The sequence below is a fragment of the Amblyomma mixtum genome, chromosome 9 (genome assembly GCF_055824585.1).
Source record: "Amblyomma mixtum isolate Tamu chromosome 9, ASM5582458v1, whole genome shotgun sequence".
In the NCBI taxonomy this organism is placed as follows: Eukaryota; Metazoa; Arthropoda; class Arachnida; order Ixodida; family Ixodidae; genus Amblyomma; species Amblyomma mixtum.
The window spans coordinates 56,475,950-56,499,582 of NC_143020.1; the positions used below are offsets into that span (position 1 = coordinate 56,475,950).

Here is a 23,633-nt window from a genome sequence, read left to right on the forward strand (position 1 = left end):
CTCCCCTCTTTGTATTCTTCTCTGTCTTGCGGAAACACGTGACTGCTATCCAGAGCAGGTTGCGAAACTGCAAGCGCTGTTTAGCAGCCGCACTGGTGTGGCAAAATGTTGCGCTCACATTCCTCACCACGCATACAGCTCTTGCGTAGGCTACGGTTATCTCTGCTAGCATAGACGCCGACTTGAGCACCCCCCCCCCCCCCCCCCTCCGATATTTTTTTAGGTTTCCGGGGGTGGGGACTTAGCCCTTAGCCCCCTTCCCCATCGGAGACTGAGCGATAGGGTGAAGGGGCAGCATATGTATCATCTTCAAGGGACTGGCACACTCACACGGGCGACGGGAAGTCGCCGAGGGCAATGTTGCTGTCGCCAGCCGCACACTTAATGACAGGAACGGTGAAGTACAGAGGGCAGAACACATGCCTAGAACAACCAAACTGTGTGTTCCGCAGCTCCCAAAGCCATTGCGACCAAGAAGGCAAAAAGTTACAATGAAGTTGTATAATTTAACTGCACATGTTTACATCCAGACAATTTTTAACCAAATCTTATCGCTAGTTATCGCGTGTTCAGCCCGAAACACGCTCAGAACGTCTTTTAGACATGCATTTTGCCCTCTGTACACTGAGCGAAAAAAAGCGCGCAGGAAAGTAAAATAAACTGTCTCGTCCCGTCAGCCACTTTATATCAGTGCCAACGTATCGTTCGTCACTTGTTGATCACCAACACAATGTTCACGCGAGTCACTGCAACACAAACTTTTTTTTTATCGATCATGCTGCTTACTTTAGACGACTAGAACCACCTGCCTGCAGGCACAGTGTAGATAAGCGATCTTGTTTTGTTTTTTTTCACCAATCACTGATCGCATTTTTTTCGCCAATCGACCCCCCGCCCCCGGCAGCTTGGAAACTTCGCGCCTATGTCAGCTATCAAGCACTGCATACAGATGGCGTAGATAAGCCTCTATGGCACAGCCATCATCTAAGCACCAACAAAAAATCGGGAGAAATTAGCAAAACATCTGCGGCATTGCCGAAGATGACTGAAAAGGCATTTGTGCAGAGCTCTTCCGGGAATCGTCGCTGTTATCGCCGCTTCCCGACTCACTCAGCTGTTAGTGTTCACTCCAGTGCCGTATGCCGCACAATCCAGGCAGACCTGGCATTCGCCTGCTCCATCCCTGGAAATGGAGGTTTAGAAGCGTTAGAAGCGGGAGGGGGGGGGGGGGGGGGGGGAGACAGAGAGAGAGAGCAGAAAGCTGTTTCGGTCTCTCTGAAGGCCGGGACATGTATTGCGCAGGAGGGAGAAATTGCGGAAAAGTTGCTGGGCAAAAGCTGTGCCGCGCGTCGTCCTGTCGTCGATTCGCCGGCATAGTCTCGGCCATCACTTTTCAAGCGCTAAACTAAACGATCATTAAATCAAAAGAGTTTCATAAGCTGTTCAAAATATTTTTTGGACTTCAGATCACCCTACATCAGCTCAAAAAAAAAAAAACTGCAGGTATACTGGCTGACAATAGTTACGTTCATGTTGCGGCTTGGGATCAGTGGATCTGAAAAAGATGGGCGGTGGGAGATTAGTACGCCATTCATTTTGTCCGCATAATGGGGGTAGGCTATCAAGAGGTCTGTCATATTGGCTTCACCATGCTTGGCAAGAATTCGGAGAGGGCGCGCGTATGGCCAAGCGGCCGGCGCCTTCGGTATTGTCAGTGCATCCTCTTCCTTGTATTGCGCATATAATACCTAAGCGTGACTCTAAAGGTACCGGGTGTTTCTGCTAACACTTAAAAAAATTATCAGAAATAGGCTTTTTGGAGTAAGAATGTGGATTTTGCGGCACAGTATTATCAGTGCTGGCGGACACGAGAAAACCTATAAATCGTTCCAGGTAGTGAGCAGGTTAGCTGGTTTTTAATAATTAACTTTTTAAGTACTAGAGTTAGGCGCCTAGTTGCAATTAGAGATCTGTAGCCGGTAGTTGGTAATAGCCATATCAGTTTTTAGAATTCCGAGAACGCAATTACCCTCGCCGCCGTGGCTCGACAAAGTACGGCTGCATCGTGCAAAAATACATGCACTTTTGAAAGCATGCAGGGAAAGCGACCCCATCAGTGCACGTAACTAGTCGAAATCGCCAAATTTTCTAGAGCCACAGCGCCAAGGACAATCGGTTTTTGAAATTCTAAAAACTGATATGCCTATTACTAACGACCGGCTACAGATCTCTGATTGCAGCCAGGCGCCTACTCTAAAGCAAAAATGTTAATGCTTAGAAATTAGTCAACCAGGTTACTAGTTAAGGTGATTCACCAGATTTCTGGCGTCTGCCAGGCCTGGCAATACCATGCCGTAAAAGCTATAATCTAACCCTAAAAAGCCTCTTTTTTGAGAGTTTTTGAAAGTGTTCGCTGAAGCACCCGGTATAGACGGATACAACTCATGAGCGAAGCGGCAAATTCCCGTCAAAGTAGCCGCTCCAGGCAATCGCATCGATCAGCCTTTCTCCCTTCACCGATTTCCCTAGATCTACTGGCGTGATGCCGCAGCGGGTGGCAGATGAATGGGAAAAAAACCTCGGCTGAATCGAATTAACCGCGGCGTCATGAAAAAGCGATCGCTGAATATTTTTAATTTTCTAAGTAGACTAACTTTCACTGCATGCTCCAATTTCAGTAATTAATTTTTCACTCATGTCTGCAACGCACGAGGAATCTCTTCGACCAGAATAACCGGGAATGAAAAAAAAAAGCAACCCGCCCCCTTAATGGGACTAATTTAAAAATTAGAACCACTTATCATATGTTGCTAGCACAGGTCGTTTCTTCGTCAATCACAATTCAGGAAGTTCGTATATTGCTGATGGTAGAAAGCAATCCGGATCCGCCAGTATGGCGACCAATATAGCTATAGGGCCTTTCATTTTGGTGTTTTCTATATTTAGCGGAATTTGGGAGCAAAAATCATGCGATAATTTTCGAGCTCAAATTCGTGTACGAATCGAGCTTTTCAGGACGAACTTTAATAAATGCAATTTTTACGGTACGTTTTTTTTCAGGAAAGCACAGTTTCCTATCAGCAATTGTTTTTCGGCGTTAATTAAAAAGCATAAATTTTTTCTCATTACTCTGGAACAACATGGAATGGCAGGTTGTAGATAAGAGTGCTTGCCAAATTAGATTTTCTTGTTTCCTGTTATTTCATTCAGTGCATTCCCAATCTTCTACGCATCACCTGTGTGTCCGTGCATGACCTGCCAGCTTTGCGCACTGCGAAAAGTTTCATGCCACATTACAGCGCCCATATCGAATGCAGACGTTTTTGGCTTTACAGCGCGTGATAGAATGATTACAAAAAGTGTTCTGGTCAGTACCCATGCATGTTTTATTCTGTCCCTTCGAAAATGTAATCTTCTAAACTATACCCGAATCAAACCGCGTCGTGAATAACAAGAGTTAAAAGATGGTCCAGTTAAGCAGTCGAACAAAAACACACTTCTTGAATAAGCAGAACATATTCGTTAATCCTTGTGCATTACCTTCAGCTGTGCGCTCTGAAAAACACACGCTCTCTCGAAGTACCATTTCCGAGGGCCTTCGAGATCCCCAGATAGCCGAAATTATACCGGAGCCTTCCAAGACGGCACCTCCTTCTTTCATTCCCATTTCCTTCCCTTCTATCACGGCACGATTTCGGGAAACACAAAAAAGGCGCCTGTCATCGTTCCACGTTACGGGCGCATAAATAAACATTTCTTGAATGTCGTTCAAGGACATCTGTGATCTTTACTTGTGTTTCACATTCGAAGGAAACTGCATCACAATTTTTTTATAAGAAACTGCTAGGTTTTCTGTAACTAGATGTATATTTTATCTCTGCTCTGGAGACAGTTTCATCAATAAAGAACCAACCCACGTGTTTGTTCTGGTGCATTCTGCCAATTAAGTTTTCATTTTCGTGTGTTTTGGTGCAAGACATTTCGTCAGGCGTCCTTCACAAGCAATAACTGAAGTAAAAAATTCGAACGATCCGTTTAGTTTATTACGGCCCAGAAAGGGTGGACAGCAAGCTTTAGAATAGGGGGACCAACATCTGTTAGGGAGATAGGGGAGTAGCGGGTCACCAGTGTGCATGCTCAGAACAATAATCTTAGGGTCTTGCTATCATCATATTCATAATAATAATCATCAGCCTGACTATGCCCACTGCAGGGCAAAATCCTCTCCCATGTCTCTCCAGTTAACCCTGTCCTTCGCCAGTTGCGGCCACCATATCCCCGCACACTTCTCAATCTCATCCGCCCACCTAACTTTCTGACCCCCCTGCTACGCTTGCCTTCTCTTGCAATCCACTCCGTTACCCTTAAGGGCCAGAGGTTGTCTTGTCCATCGCATTACATGCCCTGCCCAAGCCCACTTCTTCCTCTTGATGTCGACTAGGACATCATTAACCCGCGTTTGTTCCCTCACCCACCCGGCTCTTCTCCTGTCTATTAATATTATACAGATCATTTTACTCTCCACAGCTCATTGCGTTCTCCTTAACTTAAGTAGAACCCTTTGTGTTATCGTCCATGTTTCTGCCCCATAGGTGAGTACCGGTGAGATAAGGGTGCAGGACATGCTTGATATCGCATATATACAACATGTATATATACCATGTATACATACCGTGTATATATTCCATGTATATATTCCATATATGGTTATATGGCCATAAAGACCATATGCAGGACATATACTTTTCTCTTGCCGGGTACTAGTAAACTGCCATTCAACATCTTAGAGAATCGGTCAAATAACCCTGACCGATATAACGGTCAGGGTTATTCTAATAAAAAAAGGTTATTATAATAACAACGTTGAAATTCGGGCTTGTTGGTTCATACTTCGGTGTGTGTCTAATCGTTCTTGGCCCCTTGTCCTGTTCGTGCTATTGCTCCGAAGTTATTAGAATAGAGGACCCTAAGGGGTCCGCTATTCTAAAGCTCTCTAGTGTACACTGACATCGGATAGCACACGGCTGCCTTTTTGGGTTTCGCCTCCATTGAAACGAGGCCGAGAAGGCGGGTAGAAACCTATAATTTCATTCCGACTTGACTTCCTTATGCTTAGTTGTGGCAATGTGACTATATCGTGGGCGCTCAGAAGAGCCTTTAGGGTCTCGACTGTGTTCGTTGTTCATTTGCGGGATGCAGTAACTCATCGAGACTTTTTATCCTAACATAACTGAAATAACCAATAACACAACAAAATCCACACTGATACCAATCCAAAATTAACTTATCATACGCGTAATCAACCTACGCAGAGTCAAGACTTTTTCTATTTGGCTGAACTAAAAGCGTTGTAACGTTGCCTGCTAAAAAAGAACTGCACTTTTGACCGGACCGATTATAAATTCCTAACTTTTCTCGGAAACTTTTGGTAAAGCGTTACAGTTTTTTCGCTCAAGCTTTCCTGCTTTACTGTTCTAGTTATTTTGCCTTGAACAGTTCAGTCAACGTGGTGGCCATCCACTTTGCGGCAAGGGCGCACACGTACTGTTGTCAAACGACTCGTGGTTTCGACAAGGACTCTGCACGCTTTGTTAAAGGCCGATAACCGGGCGAAAAGAGATAAGTCGAGGTCAGCTGGTCCCACCGGGTCTTGTCGGGGCACACGTTGGACCCCATGACAGCAGTTCACTGTCAATTGGTCCGTCAAGTGGATGCTCAAAGTACAAGGTGCGCCATGCCAACATCGACTTCTTTTTATTTTGTGCATTCCTGCCGTGACATAAAACACGTCGAAGTGCATTTCATCTACATGTATTGATGGCCCCTGAAATATAACTAACCTCGTTCCAGTGACGCTCAGTGCAAGCAGAACAATACACCGTGACGTCTTTTCGCCTATCGGACGGCAATCAGTGACACGGAGGCTAGTGCTTGAGCAGTCGAATTTCTTACGTGAGAGATATCCAAGCCCACGTTATCTTCGGCGCTTCAATAGATACTTAAGCGCTTAGAAAATCTTAAGAAAATCCGGTATCGGCGTTGGCGTTGTGAACGAAAAACCATGAGCATGACTCTGTCAGGTGGTGCTCAAAGAGCAACCTAAGAGGCAGGTGGGCCACCTAGGACACGTGACTTTCCCACCGCATGGTAACCATTTAATGATTGGTCACTCGGTAAGAGCAACCTGACCCGCTCAAGGCCCACCGCTGCGAGCACCTGTCATCGGAGGGCAGTGGCGCATCGCTTAACCGCTGCACCACTGTGCCAGGAGGTGTATGAGGACACCCAGAGATCTATAAACGTAAAGCAGAGGATGACCGCCTACATATAGTACGCTATCGCGCCATACCCTTACGGCATAGCTTGAAGGTGCAGTGAAAAGGAATCTGAACTCGTCTTTTTGCCGCGGGAACTCGATCTGCACGTTCCGAGCATTCTTAGAAATTTCGATTTATTGCCCTGTGGGTCCGATTTCCCTGATTAAATCGAATTAACGTCCGGCTTCCGCCTTTCTTTTTAATTCTCCCCGTACGGTGGGAGGAGTCGACCAACGCGGGGAGTGCCTTTCACCCAGTCCCGTGGCCGCTTGCCGCTCTGCCGTCGGCAGAGTAATACGTGGTACTCCGTAGAAGCAAATAGTCCGCGCGTATTTTTATTTCTTCGGGTTTATTTCGCCGCTATATTAGCTGCGAATGGAACTATTTATCCAAGGAAACAAAAAAAAATAAAGCGAAAGCAAAGCCGCCACGGGACTGGGTGAGAGGCACTCCACGCGCTGGTCGACTCCGCCCACCGTACGAGGATAATTAAAAAAAATAAAGGCGGGAGCCGGACGTTAATCTGATTTAATTAGGGAAATCGCCCACTCAGGGCAATAAGTCGACGTTTCTAAGAATGCTCGGAACGTATAGATCCGAGTTCCCGCGGCAAAAAGACGAGTTCAGATTCCTCTTCACTGCACCTTTAAGTGACCCCTCCATTTTTCAGCGCAGCGAAGACGGACCACTGCCGCAGACTAGCGCAGCGGACTAGCGGTTCACCGGATGCCGGCTACGCGCGGCCAGGCGGGGCCACTGCTCCTGCGCAAGTGGCGTTCGTTGAACCGATATACGTATAAAAGAGTGCATGTTTCCGCTATGCTAAATCTCCCCAATGACGTCGAATGTAAAGTCAAGGTGTAGCAGTGCACTGACCCTGATTGAAACCGGAACTGATCGCAAAAAATCACTTGTAGTTACTTGGTGGTGGTGCGCCATGCATTCGCCTCCTAAGTTTATTTTCGTGATCACTATGTTTCTAAGACCTTTTTAAGGCAAAAATGCCGACATGCAGGAACTTTATGTTTATCTCAATTGAGAACATGCTCTCCCGTGGCCGGATACCGCTCTAGTTTGTTCCCTTTCATTGGCGATGGACTGCAACATATATGCGAACGAGCAAGTTACAAAGAGCAAATATAACCGGTTGTAATCCCTTGTAAAGCCTTGCGGAAACAATGCACGTCGTTCTTGCTCCCCTGAGCCTCCAGCAGGAAATGTTGCTCGAATCCTTTGTGAAGTGTCTGGTCATTTTTATTTTATTTTAAAGTGTCACGGAAAAATGCAACGTTTGTTTTTGTATTTTGACAGCAAATGAGGCTTCAATATAGCGGAAAACGGTCTTTACGCGTGGGGACGGTATTTATGGACGCAGTTTTGATTGAGCGCGCACATGACAAGTTGGCAAGGGTGGTTGTGTTTACGTCATTTTTGTTCGTTTTTGAAAGCAACTATTATCCATGCAGAGACGGAAGAGGAAGCATGTGCGCCCGTAAAACAAGTTTAATGTGTTTTGTTTTACATGATCTGCAGCAAAGCAGAACCAGGGTGACCCTTAAGGGAAGTTGCAGATTAATCAATGTTTTATAGAGCTGTCAATATTGGCGATAAATTTTCTCGGCCATTGCCATCTGTAGAGTGAAAAACACAGTCTCTGGAAGTTAAGTTCACCGTAAATGACATAAACACAACCACCAAACCTTTTTTAAGACGTCAAGACATTTTTAAGACGGTTTTGTCGAATCCACTGTTGTGTGCTCTCGGAAGTAACGCGTTTAAGGCAGAGAGCTGGGTTCGTTGGTGCTTGGGTTGGTAAGACATAGTAGTAGCGTAAATAACAGGTACCAAAGGAGAGAATACAACACAAGCGACACTAGCGCTTGTGTCGTTTTCATTCATTCGTTCGTTCGTTCGTTCGTTCGTTCGTTCGTTCGTTCGTTCGTTCGTTCGTTCGTTCGTTCATTCATTCATTCATCTTAATTCGACATCTTTACAGAGGTCAGGAGCACAGACAAAAAGCTGAAGAAGACAGCCTGACGGGGTCTGTGCCCCTTAACGATTCATGTGCGTACTGACATGTACAAATGATAGTTGGCATCGTCAGTTGCAAATTTGTGATTCGGAACATAAAAAGTCATGACTGAAAATTAAATGAACAATTCTGTTATTAATAAGACAAACAATTCACAATGTACTAGTAAAAACATTCTCGGTAATGATACAAGGCAGATACATGGATAATAGCTAAGCAAAACAAACAGGACGACAGCATGAAAGCACTGGTGAATACAGGATAACAAAGCCAGCAATAAAAACGTTAGGAAAAACAAGAGAAAGTGACACGTTGGTGAAAGTTCTAAAATGTGTAGGAAAGGACGTAGACTTTCTTCTACGTTTGATTTTAGCTAACTGAATTTTTTTTTACAGATTACGAATATTTAATAGGGACGGCAATGTCACGCGTAAGTACTGAGTGCCATAGTTGGTGCGCACTGATGGAATGTGCCAGATTTCATGGTGACGTGTTTCATAAACATTATCATTTCTCATCAGGTTCGATAATGTTGCAATGAAATTATTTCCTTGGTTTCTCGTTCTAAAGTATCGGTTGAGTAATGTGTCATTATACAGAAAGTGAACTGGACGGATTTTCAGATTGCCAAAGAGGGGTTCTGTGAGCATCATATGAGGAGTCCGAAATTACGCGCACTGACTTTTTCTAGAGTAACAACAGCTTGTTCATGTTAGAGGAAGGTTTTCGGAAGGTTCCGCTTAGTAACTGGACGTATAGAGGGAACAAGAAAAACATTATTGCTACACTGTTTTTTTTTACTCTTAGGTCATTTCGTTGTATAATTTGAATACAACCTATCAAAATACCATGTGGCTAACCAGTGCTAACTGTACCGTCGTTGTACCCATAAGGACAGTGCTGGGCTAACTAGGAATCTCTGGAAAAGGCTCTTGCAGTGGACATTTCTAATCTGACAGTGAACATGACTTTAAATAATTTGAGAAGGCAGCTGCAGCTCATTCTTCTTTCAACAGACCTTTAATACTGATAACTATTTGCCTCAATAATGCAGATTGCAAAGGTGATTAAACCATCCCATAAATTACGAATATAAGGTCGCAAAATGACTAAAATGTCATCATGACATGCAAGCTTGTAAATTGAATTAACGGCAGTGAAATGAAAAGGATGGGATAGAAATCTAACACCATGCTTCTTGAATTCCGATACACAAACGCTACCTCTCGGCCACTACGGCACGTTTATTCGACTTCGTTACAGGGAGAGCTTGTGTGTCTTGTTCCACAGTGTCCGTGACTGCGATGTGATACTCAAAGAGGACCCCAGGCCGCTGAAGGAAGCCACTAACGCTATCGCATCATACCTTTAAGGCGGAGCTTAACTCTGCCTAATTTTTTTTGTGCTAGCATTTTAAATAAGACATAATCACCGACTAAAGCCGCTTCGGCGCGCATTCTTCTCTGCACAGTGCTACGCCTTATAGGGGGGGGGGGGGGGGAGGGGGTGGGGGGGGGCGCATGATGACGTCATCTTGTGGGGCAGTGCATTTCCAAAGCAGTAATGCTTGCTTCAAAGAAGTCATCCAGTACGGAGAGACGCACGGGCGCAGTGAATGGTAGCTACTAAGGATATTGTGTAGCTTTGGGGTCGTACGGGTTTGCCCTCAGGGGGGTAATGAAAAACTGATCGTCCCCCCTGCGGTAGCAGCAGCTGTCCGTGCCGCCTTATTGCCCCCAGTGTCCAAATGACTTCGGTCTCATTATCTGCCTGTGCATGCCTGCGGAGGATGCGTTGAACGGCCGTGGCATCCTTCGAGGCAGGGGGAAGAATTACTGAGTAAGCCGCGTGTGAATCAGTGAAGACTTTGACAGGTTTGATACCAGCGTGTGGGAGTGCCACGATGCTTCACCAGATTGCGAGCAGCTCAGCGTGCAGTGTGGTACTGGAAGGAAGTTGGCCCGTGTTGGCCCCTCGAGTTCACGGAGGTCTGCTACAAACCCGCCCCATTCGAGCTTGATCGCCACAGAGAGCGGCGCACCCGCAAGCTGGCGCGTTTCAAAAAAGCTTGCGCAGGGGGACATTGTCGCGAGCTACGAGGAGACAAAAACGTCGAGAAACGATCGGAGATGCCCATGAGGGTAGAGAACGAGTGAATGGGGAAGCATCGTCATATCGCTGGAAGTCCCAAGCCAGAAGGCGATGGCCTTGTATGGTATTTTCCAAGCGAATGTGATGTGGGATGTTGGCCTCGTGGGTGATGTCCTGCAGTGGTGGCAAGGCAGCACCACGTTCCAATGCTGGTGCCTTGGTGTGCTAGGGAGCCCAGTCAAGGCATGTAATGCGAAGGCACAATAACCGATGTTCCTTAAGAGTAACGGACTGGGTTCCAAGAGTAGGCAAGCGTAGCAGAAGGCGTCAGAAAGTTAGGTGGGCGGATGAGATTAAGAAGTTTGCGGACGTAAGATGTCCACAGCTGGCACAGTACCGAGTTAATTGGAAAGATATGGCAAAGATCTTTGTCTTGCCTTAGCGTAGTCAGGCTGATGATGATGAAGGCAGTTGAGTTTCCCTCTCAATCTGACAGAGGGAAATTGTGTTGATGATTGAAGGATGCTTGGCCGATTGCAGGATCGATATTGATCAATCACTTTGCTAGAGGACACTTCTGGAGAGGTTAACTTTTTATTAACTATTAGTAAACCAATGGAAGATACAGGCAAGGAAAAAAACTTATTTACATTGGACTGGCTCGTAGTTGTAACGGGAAGAAACCAGCCGTTGGTCCCGCTGAAAAAGCTGGTTTTAAACCATATCTCCCGCCCTTGGTGGGGACAGTAACAAATCAGGTAACACTGCAAACCTCCGCTCAATAAATGATTTGGTAAAGGAAAACATCACTAATCAACAATTGGGAAAGGACAACACAGCCAATCAATGATTGGGGAAAGAAGGTAATACCCCTGTCACACGGGCATTTCGAAGGCCCTCGAACCGATAGTCTATCGAGTCGACGGAGCAGCCCGGAACTCTATCGAGATTTCGAGGGCCTTCGAGCGTTGCCCAAGGTTGCTAGCATTGCTTCGAACGACAACAAACATGGCGGCGCCCTTCAAAGCCGGACCCCTCGCTTCGGGCTGAATTCTCGTTGTTGCTGCCTTTTTCTGTCCGTTCACTGGTCATAAATGGGGCACCGGTCTTTCGCTTCGTCTCATCTTGCCTACAAGAAAACGTATAAGTGATAAATTTGCTTTATTTTTTATTTAGAGTGACGATTCTGCCGCTGCTAGGCCTAAGAGAGTCGGTTTGTTGACAGTAATGGTTCCCGTTTTGACAACCAGATGGCGCCGCTAGAAGCTTAGTTTCTTTTTGCGTCTCTGCTAGCATACGCTGAACTAAATGTGGGAATGCGCCTGCGTTTAGCGTACGTAAGGGTGCATACGCTCGTGGTACGTAGACAGCATAAATTCATGCTCTTTTCTCACTGTATCTGTGTACGCCGCGAGCGGCGACGTGGTGCGCACAGCGAGAAGCAGCAGCGGCGCGGCCGTTCCAACTCGCCCGGGCATCAACAGATGAGAACAGGTCCTAGTTTTTGCGGCGAGCGAATCCGCTTCGCTTGCCGGATTTTTGAACAAGTGTGAGCACGCCTTATGACTGCAAAAAAGTGTATTTCAACATTTAGTTAAGTTTCGTCAATATATTTTAGTTATTTGCGCGAAACCGAATTTAGCGATTGTGGCGCCACACGAGCTTGGCTTAAGACGCGAGAATGATTTCAATGGCCATTGAGATTTGCCGTGTAGCAGCTCCACAACTCCCTCGAGTTCGATGGCGATCGAAAATCGCGATGGCCCTCGACTCGATGGCCATTGACACTGCCCGTGTGACAGGGGTATAACTTATCTCGACAAACACTGTACAAATATGTACAGTCTTTGCCAAAAGTAACCCGGCAGCTATGGTTTGTTTCTAAGCGTCGTAGCGAAGCACCAATGGCAGCCCTTAATCTCTGAATCTGTGCAAAGTAAGGTGAAACCTTGTCCTGACGTTCTGGCACCTTTCGGTCTTTAGGGGTGCCATAACGGCTTCATTATACGGTTGAGAAGCAAAAACCTGTTGCTCGGTTACTTTTAGCAAAGGGGGTACACTTTCTACCATCACTATATCGGAGGGTTCTCCTTTCCTTCGCGAACTTTCTCGCTTTCCCACGGTGCAGATTGTTTCAACGTCCGGTTCACCCAGGTTCGAAGAAAGTCACCACAAGGCCCATCTGTTCAGTATCGTTAGTTGACGAAAAAATGAACGGCACCGACCAAGAAAGAAAGATGGAATGAAGTTTCGGCTCCCACGCGGTAGCCTTGTTCACAATGAGGCGAAACGGGGAACCGTTGCCTTATATACGGCGTATCACAGAGCCCAGACGCCTTGCGTATACAGGGGGCAGATTACCATGATTACGGTTCAGCGTATTAGCTGCCGTCTGAATAATCAGCGACTCAAGATAGAGCCGTGATGCTCTGTTCCTCTCTTTCGCTACCACACGTGCCTGTGTCCAGTCAATGTTGTGTTCGGCAGATACCGAATGTTCGGCCAGCGCGTTCGAACTGTCTGAAGACAGTTCATGAAGACAGGCATGAAGACAGTTAAACTGTCTTCATGCCTGCAGCGAGGGTGGCAATATCATGTTGACCGCGCCTGAAGCTATCAACGCACGCTACTGTAGACATGGCACAGCAGCCACACAATGTGTCGCGGATCCGCCTCGCCGCAAGAGCGTGCACAACAGGATGCGATTTGACGTATCTGTTCCCGGAGGGGGTTTGGCCTTTCCCTTTTTCCCGGAATCCTCAGTTATCCGTTCCCCCCTTATCCCGCCGGGTAGCGAGTGTGACTCACCCCCTTCGCTGCAATTGTGCAGAGGGCAGAAGAAAGAAACGCAATGGGCATTCCTCTCTCGGGAACCCGGATGCGGCAAACAATGTACAGCACATCCAACTTCACTAAGGCATTCAAGATTTCTGAAGTCCGTGAGAGAGAATGAGAGAATAGATATATGGGAGCGCAATATAAGATATTTCCCACGGCCACAACGATAGCTAGAGTGCGAGAAGCATGTTTTTTTTCATCCTCTCAAATTGTTAGGCGACTTATACCCCTGTCAGAATAGCAAATTTAATGTCATTCTCATCGAATGACATTGGCTCCTAATGTCATTAATCGGCTGCTACACGGGAACATTTAATGTCATTAGGTTCGAATCTCATTCGCCATCGAATGAGTTTGGGGAACTCATTCGTATTCGATCCCGAACCGAATGCCTACTCCGGACACCAGACGTGCAGCAGAAACAAGCGACGCGAAAAAATAATGAGCTTACTGCCAAAGCTAGAAATTGTATTTATTTAGCTCTGCTAAAAATGGTAATTTTCGTGTGAACTTGTTCACACTAGAGGCTCTTGTGGGTAGCTATTACTCTCGGTCTCAGCAGCAGCCAACGCAAGCGGCGAGCGTGAAGCAGAGCCTTTCCCGCGACCGTCGATCATTTTGGATTGCGTGTTTCTTGCCGGTTGGCGTCCCATGTTCGTTTAGCTCGGAAGTACTTAAAGGGAAACTGCATAGGTTTTAGAAATCAACGAGCTTAAGTCGAATGTGTGAACCTTACTGGTAAAGCATGCGAAGTCTTTTTGGGCTAGTACTTGAAATAGTGAAGTAATCGCTCATTAAAATCCGGGCGCCCTTCAAACTTCTCGAATAGTCTTCTGGCGGGCTAGTTGGTTCTTTTCGTTCATGGTTAAACTGCGCGAAGGAAACAAGGACAGAGACAGAAACACACGTACACACTGAGCGCAGAAAAGTGTGTACGTGTGTTTCTGTCTCTGTCCTTGTTTCCTTCGCGCAGTTTAACCATGAATCAAACTTCTCCGCAGTGCACAACGCCAAGTGGGGGGTGCATGATGACGTCATCGAAGGTATCGGTACATTTCCAATGCACAGACGCCTGATTTGAAGGAAAAAAGCCAACGTCACCGAAGGCAAACCCTGCCGAGAGTTGTTTGGCAGCGTCTAACGAGTCAGGGCAGGGCGTGGCTGACGACAGCGGTAATTTGAAATCATACCTTCCGTGACGTCACGCTGAATTTCCCTGCACTCCTCCGGTGCACTGAGAAGCGCAAAATTGAGTCGTTGATTACGTCACTATTTTAAATGCTAGCGCAGAAACACTTGGCACGCTTCACCTACAGCCTATATAAATTTGAATTCTTGAATATCGCGAAATTCTAAAAAAAAGTGCTGCAGTTGCGCTTTAACGATGTAGCTGAGCAGTGCACCTTTTGGAAGTCATTTCCGCGCTCCTGCGCGCGCCGCCGTGTCAGCCATTCTGCTTCTTTACATTTATCGAATATGTGGTTGGCTTTGCACTTGGCTTAGCTACTGATGGCTAGAGTGCTGCAGAACGGCCGGAAATGATATATTAAGCTTATAATATTGCACACAAATGTTCTCATCCGCTCTTGAGACACTGCTGCTCAACAATTTTAAACATCTTCATGCGCGCTGATGTCTTTCAATTGCACTATTTTTTTTTTCACTGATCGCCACTGCCATCATTTTCGAATGACATTATTTTTTACCGATCACAAAATGAACAAAGGAGGGGAAAACCTCAGGTTGCTTGAGCCAACGTTTCGACAAGGGGACTTTTACCGTGTAGCACCGAAATAGACCGAATGATATTCGACGGTTCGAATGACATTAAATCTGCTAGTCTGACAGGGGTATTAATTTGTGTCGCATGGCCAACCATGGCTGTGGTAATTTGCGTTCCCACTAATGAGGGCTATTGCAGCTGGCGATAGGCAAACCATGTACTTTAGGCAGCCGCGGTGGCTCAGCTGTTATGGCTCTCAGCTGCTGACCCAAAAGACGCGGGTTCGATGATCGAACCCGCCGTGACTTTTGGGTGAGCAGCTTCGATTCCTGCCGTGGCTGTCGAATTTCGATGGAGGCGAAATTCTAGAGGCCTGTGTACTGTGCGATGTCAGTGCACATTAAAGAACCCTATAGATGATCGAAATTTCCGGAGCCCTTCACTACGGCGTCCCTCATAACGTGATTCGCTTTGGAACGTTAAACCCCAGTAAACCATAAACCGAGTAACCTAATCTGTCGGCTCTGGGATTTTATTGTGATTGCCCAATATGGAACCAGATGCGCATGTCGGGTTTGGTACGATGCTTTCGATCTATGCTGATAAGCTCCGCTTTTTGAGGGGAAAATTGCAGGCCCAGTTTGGTGAGGGAGGTCTCCAGACTCTGGAGAGCTGCCTGTAATTTGACCAGCATCATGTCTTTATCAGTGTTGCCTGCCGTTTCGGTCCATATGCTGACGTCATCAGCGTAGATCGTGAATCGAGCCGCCGTGCCCCGTTGGTACTCTGCACATGGCCAGATTAAACAGCATGGGCCCCAAGATGAAACCCTGGGGAACTCCCCCAGCCAAGCAATAGGTGCTTGAGGTCCATCCATGCGTCATGCCATTTAAACGAGCTGGTCGGGGCCACAAGGAAATTCCTAACGCAATTATGGGCACGTAGCGATTAGCGAGCTCTTCAAGATAACATCACGGCGAACGTTATCGAATTCTTTTGTATATCGACGGTTAGCAAGTAGTCGAGTAGGATCGCGCATGCTGTACGATGGATGACGCGCCGCATGAGGCAGAGACAATCATGATTGCCTATAAGTTAGGGTGAAATCCCGTCAGAGCTGGATGATAACCCGGCTGAACTCCTACCAGATAATATTAAACGCGCGTGTGAATCATGCGCTCGATAAGTGTGCAAAGAGTTCAGATCAACGAGATTGGTCAGATTCCTGGGATGCTTCCGATCATTACCGAGTTTTGGTATAGCATCATCAAAGTAGTCTAGACAGTCAGTGTATGTCTCTAGAAGCAGTGCACGCGATAAATTCGTCATGTGGGGGTCCCGTGATAACGTTGAAGAATTTTCGTGAACGTGGCTTCTCTAGTCCCTGCTGTGCGTCCTCTGGATGGAGTAGGGCGAGAGGTAGTATGGGTCGTGTATGGCGATAAATCTATAGGTTTTCTATAGACTGCCAATGGGATTTGTATTGCCTACAGACTAGACAAAAGTCTAGTCTATGGACACTCTATAGACTGTCTAAAGAATTTTTTTGAAGGGGAAATAGAAACTGAACTCTACGTCCGCGCCGGAGTGGCTTGAGCGGGTCTTATGCCGCTGAATGGCTGGGTCGCTTTCCCCGGTCTGGCATCACCCTGCCGCTCGGTCAGCGAGTGCCGGCCCTTCGAGCTCCATAGTGGTGAAGTATTCGATTAAGCGCCGCACTGCTTAATGCGAGCACACGCTTCTAATATCAGCGGTGGGAGGCTACGTTGTCAGTCGTACTCTACTATTAGTGGGTTTTCGGCGAACTGTCCGCTCACATACAATACCCCGGGTTCTCGAATTGACCTAGCCGATGAAGCTGCCGGCTCGCATTATCGGTAAAATTATCGCTTCAGATTACAGGACCGCAAACAATCTACGAATTATTCTGCATTTTGAATAAACTGAAATTGAGTTGTCAAGGTTTGTTTGTCGCTTAAATGTGGCACTTGTCAAAGGAAATAAGACGCATTATTCAAGAAAAACATCAAGCGCGAATAATTTAGGTAGACATATTCAAGCACAAGATATTGAAAAATGTGAAATGGAGAAAGGAAAAGATCTCATCCATCAGCTGCAAGAAGAGTATCTGTTAATAATAATAAAGCAGTAGGCACCGCAGTACTAATGTCAACGCTGACGTAGTTACCGTAGTGGAGCTGTTTTTTTTATGGGTCGTTGGCGCCGGGGCCACCGTCATTTTATTCTGTTTCCTCTCTTGAGAATAGACAAGCTGCTAGCGTCTATATTTTTTTTCTGTGGAAGACGTCGCACGCATCCCAGATAATGCACGAGTAGACGCATTGGATAGGCCAACGGCCCCTGCTAAGTATTTGCGTTGACGCCTACGTCGGCACAATCACTTAAGTGTTCCAGCCTGCAAACAAATGTCTATTTTTTCTCTGAATCCAACCAATGGCCAACCAATGGTTTCGGTCGTAAAATCGGGTCGGTAACAATAAACATGCCGGCCACATCTGGTGTTTTCCTGCAATGGCTTTGAACTCTGTTTCCGGAACCTAGCGGTTAATGTGAATGACCTTGTCATCGCTACGCCTGAACTTTCGTACAACACTAGCGAAACAACACAGACCTACCTCTTGTACTTGCATCAAATTCTCAGGCTAAATGGCGCATAACATTATTACTAGCTTGAATGCATAGAAGGAACAGAAAATCACTTCCTCAGATCCTAGAAATTACGCCTGATTAAAGCATTCGCACTGATGGACGAATCGGCCGGAGAATAATTAAATGAAATGTCACGTGCCAGAACTGCAGCGCATGAGCTCTCAGGGACGTTGTATTTATGTTCTTCGAGGACGGAGTGTTCTAGATCAAGTAGGCAGGCGAGTTGAGCAGAAGTGTTGGAACAACGCATGGGGCAAGGGCCGCACTTGAGATTCTTACTTCAGCTCCATTCATGATGTATACCTAATCCCTCAGAATATGACATGGTTTAAAGCGCAGTTCTTCACATGGAGCATGGTCGGAGCGTACTGACTTGTCTACGCAGATTTCTCTGCCAGGAAATCCGTCCCACTTTAGCCTATCGGGCCGCGAAAATCGATAATTTGCGCTCTTGGGCCGGTCTTGCATACCCAGTTGTGCATCGTGGTAGATTACAATGGTTTAAATTCCTCTAAATCGACATTACAAAAAGGAGGAAAAAGAGATGGCATAATGGACAACCGGCGGCGAGTAGCCAGGGGCGTAGTCAGGGGCGTAGTCAAGGGGGGGCTATGCTTATGGGGCCTCAGCCACCCACCCCCCAAAATTTTTTCGAACTCTCACGCACCACTGACCAAAACAACCACTGGAGCCGCAAGTCATTATGGATTTTGTCACCTACAATGTGTTTTTCTGACTAGGAAAGACATTTTGGCGTCAACATTGCTAACTCGGGTTGGATTTCGTGGCAACGCCCATGCACCTGGAGTCACGTAACGCAAGGAGCCCCATCCTAGCACAAACTTTCAAAAGCCAATCGATGGCAAGTGGGCTCGCCCCGGCATCTCGCGGCGGCCGCGGAGTCTATGGAGTCACGTACTTCAATTCCGAAACTTAAGGGGCATAAAGTTTACATAAACTTTTGATGCGAAAGCTGCACTGACATTTCAAAAGTTGTGCTTTAGATTTTCAAATCGGGAACTTATATTAATTTATTATTCTTTAAAACTTTTGAGCCAAAGGTACACTGAACTTTTTAATCTCTTACATCTCACCATACAACGAGACAAGCCAAATCAACACACTATCAGACAAGTTGACAAAACACGCAGCGAGGTCCGATGAGGCGAAGCGTTGTGGTGATTCATTTATGCCGTCGTGCCACAGAAGAGAATGTTATCTATTTTATCTTCGTTTTTCTAATGTATATTTTGCAGAATTCCTCGTTTATACATGTGGTTGCTGTTGCGACTAAAATTTCAGGGCAATTACTCGCAACACATGACCGGTGACAGCTGCTCCTGCGCAGTACACTGGAACGAAGGACATCGCCATTGAGATTTTTCCTTCGCCGTTGCATGTGTAAAAAAATGTAAATCTTCTTAAACGGCAAAGATTCATTAAGATGTTTGTGCTGTACTTGCTCTTTTCATGGCCTTTACGTTTTTCATATCAGCGGCATGCACCGCTTTGCTGGCTTCGGACTGATATTGTTCTAGACTTCGTGTGATATTTTTTTTATTACTAAATACGCAAAAGCATGGAAGCATTGGTATCAGAAATCAGAAACTTGTAACAGATACTTCACACCCTCTCGCGCAGGCTTAACGCCCTTACGAATCGGAAGAGAGCGTTGCAAACGTCCAGGGCTAACGACCGATGTGCCTCCTGTCCCTAGCATTCTGACATGATCAACGGAAGAGTGTCAAAGAAGCTTAATATGTAGCTCATAGTTCATTTCTCCACCCTCAACACGAAGCACACACGAAGAACACTTACGGTCGCTTCATCACAGCCATTAGTACCAATGGAAGAGAGGGCTATCCACTGAGCAGTGAGAAATGGTTTGGAATAGGCTGGAACGTCGCGCCACAGACAGAATAACAAGTCTGAGGTGAGGTGGAAGAATGAGCTATAGGTCTGGGGATAGAGAGTGCAGATTCAAGAACTGCAGCCCGAACTTTACAACGCAAGTGTCTGCTCCTGCATATGCGGGGCGAAGTGTTCCCGTTGAGTCGACTGTTGAGGTTTGTAAACACCTTCCTAGATTGGTTTGCCTTCATCCGATGGGCGGTTTGCCTGTTTGGTTCGTTAACAAGTGACACACTTGGACAGGCTGAATCAGTCCATGAACGGCAGCAGCAAGTAAAGCTCTGTTTAAACACCCCCAGAGGATAATTCAGCGCTCAGGTCTGTATAATCTGTAGTGTGTCCTTAATAAAAATAAGATGCTTTCAACAACACTGACGGTGACCTTGGAACTCAACCTCTGTTGGGCTGCTGGCAGTTTATGTAGTGAAAACAATGGTCCCTTGCCAACACCAACAGCGGTCGCTGGGCCTTATCTTATTACTATTTCTGAACAACTGCCAACGCGAGGAGAAGTTGGAACGAGTGGAAAGGGGCTGTTGACCGACACTGAGGGTCAGCATGCCCTTGTGTACGTCGTCCATGTGTTTGTATCTTTCGGCTACATGTGGAGCCTGTCAAAACGTTACGGCAATGGAATGAAAAGGCAAACGAAATCAACTTCATCGTATGAAAGGTTGATTAGGATATCACAATGACTCTTCCCAACATTCGCTTCGTGGACAGTCAAGTTTTATATCGCAGACCATGAGCGTCAAACAGCGCGCCATGGGCTAGAAAACAAATGCCACGTGTCAAACCGAACAGGAAGAGCTGAACGTCCAAAAACAAAGTCTGATACCACACGTGGGCCATCGTTGTATCCGGTAAAAACTACAAAAACAGCCCCGTCTATATTTTTATCTCCCCTTCAATGCTGAAAAAACCCTGCGCTTTCGCCGGAAGTGCTAAGTTAACGGCCAAAGGAAATGAACAAACAAACGAATCAAAACGTCCGCCGCACGGAAAGTTTAATGAGGGGCGCTTCACAGGAAGCAAAAGCTTTTCCGAACATCCTCCGCATCGTTCCAGCCGTACGTCTGCATGTTAGCAGTATTAACGTCAACAACTGTGCCGAAACTGAAACCGCGCGTGCGATCTTGCGGTCTACCGCCGACGAGACCGTGGAGCCACCTGTCGGCAAGCCACGCCATCCGAGGCGCGCGGTACAAAACAGGCTGGCGCTGTCGTTGAACGCGCGGAGAACAACGGCGGGCAGTCAGGCACGCATGCGGCTCAGCCTAACAGCGAAAGTAAACACCGTACGACCGCGCGCCGCAGCAGACGACGATTGCCGCGACGCCCAGTCTGCCCGCCTGCGTTTCACGCCCGCCGCCTCTGTTGCCATTGTTCGTTCCCTCTCTTTTTCTTATCTACCCCAGTTGAAGAGCCCCGTATTACGGAGGTCCTTATCGCGTTGTGATCATGAACCGCGGCCGGGTCGTTATCTTCGCGCCCAAGAAGGCGCGCTCCGCGTCGATGTCCCGGCAGTTGTCCCTTGCGCGTCAGAAGAGCAGTGCTGGACCACCTCCTCAAGTCCGAAGTGAAACGACTGCGGACGTTGACGACATGCAGGTCCGCCAGAGGCTCGCCAAAGTGGCCCGGAGGCTGGGGCTCGTGTTCGGCGTCCGCTCCAAGTCGACGGCCGAGGAGTCGCTCGTAACGCGCTCGTCGATGAGGAAATCACCGACGTCGACTGCGGCCAAGGCCAAGAAGTCTGTGCGCTTCGAGGAGGCCGCAACGGTGAGTCCCGTTTTTAACGACGTCCAGTAAAAGGTTCACAGATGCTCAGTGGCTTGCATGGCGAAAAGTCAGCCGTCTAGGAGGTCTGTTTCATAGTGCCAATTCTCAAACTGCTCTCTGTGACCCTACAGCCAGCATGCGCACGTACGCGTCTTCTGTGACCTTCAGTGATGTAGTTAGTAGTTTCTGCGCGGCTGGGAACAACTCAGTTCGTATACGCACTAACTATTATGCGATAGTTTTTAGAAGGCGAGCTTTGAAGCAATTAACTACATCTTTTTCTTTCCTTCCTTCTGCCATGTAATACGATGAGGTGACAAAAGTTTTGCAACGGCATCAACGAAAACATTGGAATGCATGTCCAGTAAAGGATGATAAGTTTACGTTAACAAGGCATATTGGTAAGAAGTGGAAGATGCGTCTGTGTTGGAACTGTCCTTCGCGTACCCTGTCTTTGAAGACTCAGGAAGCAGCAGAATTTGAAAAGTGTCTCCTTAAAGCATACGTGGGCATACGGGCCCCCTGAGTCGACGAGGCATATAATCCGCGCTCCCTTTTTCTGGCATTAGCAGCAAGTTCACTGCAAACGACTGCGCATTTTCACGCGTCCTGTCTGTACTGTTCACATATGAATATCTTCTATTCCTCGCGGCACTGTCAGGAAGTCCATCGCAGTGCATTTCGGGCTTTCCAGGGCTACCGAGAGTAGCTACCCACTGCTGCCAGAGGTCACTGGTAGCTATCAGTAGGTTTTGCGATGCGCATGTTCTTGGCACGTAGCACAGCAGCTCTGGACCTCGTTTCAGGGGCTGTTTTTATTTGGGATGCTACGTTGATAACGGGATAACAGCGGTGAAGCTGATGGTGTTGGTTCTCGCATTGTGGCATGTGGTTTCGTGCCTTTGAATGTTGACGCCCGTGCTGACACGTTCGTATATGCTCGTGGACGTGGTGTCCCTACGAAAGAGGGTCCACTCTAGGAATAAGAATATCAACGGCTGAAGGTCGGTATTCACTGGTTATCATTTATCATCGTTCAAGGGGATGCATAATCGCAACGCGTCTGGGACGAGGTCAGTTACTGGTTGTCACGTTAGGCTAATGAATATCAGCTCGCACATCTCATCTTTCTAGTGCGCAGTGGCATTCTGTGTGGTTTGTGGGGCGATAATACGCCCGAAGCCTCTATCAGCAAAAGGAAAAAAAAATTGTCTGCGCGGAATCCGCTTATGGGCAGTCGTTCCCGCGTGCTGCCAGTGCCCGCGATACCAAAGATGGTGCTAGACCATGTAGAACATATTGACAGAGCACTTTTGGCGCCATCCAGAGCGTTTTGAGATAACAGCAATAACCTTCTTGTTCAAAAAGGAGAACAATACTGCTTAACCCCATCTAAGCCCAGCAATACAACTGCACAAGTAAAATAAAATAACTTAAAGAGATCACACAGCTTTATTTATTCTTCGGAACAGCAGTAAAACTTAGTCTAGATAGAGGTGTCGACCTCGGGACCATTGGGTCATCGGAGCAAATCTCTCTGCGAGCTTTGTTCGGAGAGGCTTGAAATATGCAGACGAGTTAAGCAGTAATTATTCAAACCTTCAGATAAGATCAGTGGGCGTAATACAGCTTTCTTTTCAACAACCAGGGGGGAAGGGAAATAATCTTAAGTAATAATTTAGAGGCTTCTGGGATGCTGCAACGTGTAAGCGCCGACGCGGGTGTCAGTTATTTGACATGTAAACCTGTAAATGTGGCTGGTTGGGTTTTCATGTGTAACTTCACTTGTGTGCTAGTCATGGCAACAAACAACACTGGGCACAAAAAAAAATATTTGACATGTATTCAACCTTAAAGGCCAGCCAAGAAAAGAAATCTCCTTAGCTTTCCACCCTAGTGTTACAGCCCCTGCGAAGGTAAGTTAAGCGGAGGAATATTTTCAAGCCCTTATCTGATATCTGGACTAGCTTTGGAGGATACCCCTAAACGCAGGCTTCTGAGCACTTGCTCTTCAATGAACTGGCGAGCACGGAATGCCATGTGAGCCTGACGACAATTCTAATTAACAGTGGAGAGTTGTACGTGTGGGAGACTACATTTCGCATCACTTACCCCATCTCTGAATATCCCTGAAGTTTCTCTGAGGCAATGAAATAGGGTGCGCCCATGCGACAGAAGAAAAAAAAAAGTTGGCCCCTAACATACTTCACATATTGTTGTTTGCCACCAATAGAGATATTACTGGCGTCACTACGTTCATTGGAATGCTCAT

At 46.8% G+C, this 23,633-nt stretch overlaps 1 protein-coding gene across 2 annotated transcripts in view; it reads left to right on the plus strand.

Annotated features, from left to right (window-relative positions):
* The window catches only part of LOC149329130 (uncharacterized), a 52,995-nt gene that overhangs the window by 7,520 nt on the left and 21,842 nt on the right, over nt 1-23,633 (plus strand). Inside the window, exon 2 of one of the 2 annotated variants that reach the window (XM_089560125.1) lies at nt 21,194-21,361. In XM_089560125.1, coding sequence (XP_089416251.1) covers nt 21,194-21,361 — 168 coding nt within the window. Of the gene's footprint in view, nt 1-20,793; nt 21,362-23,633 lie in introns of those variants that run through there. The other variant, XM_089560126.1, reaches the window with a different exon arrangement.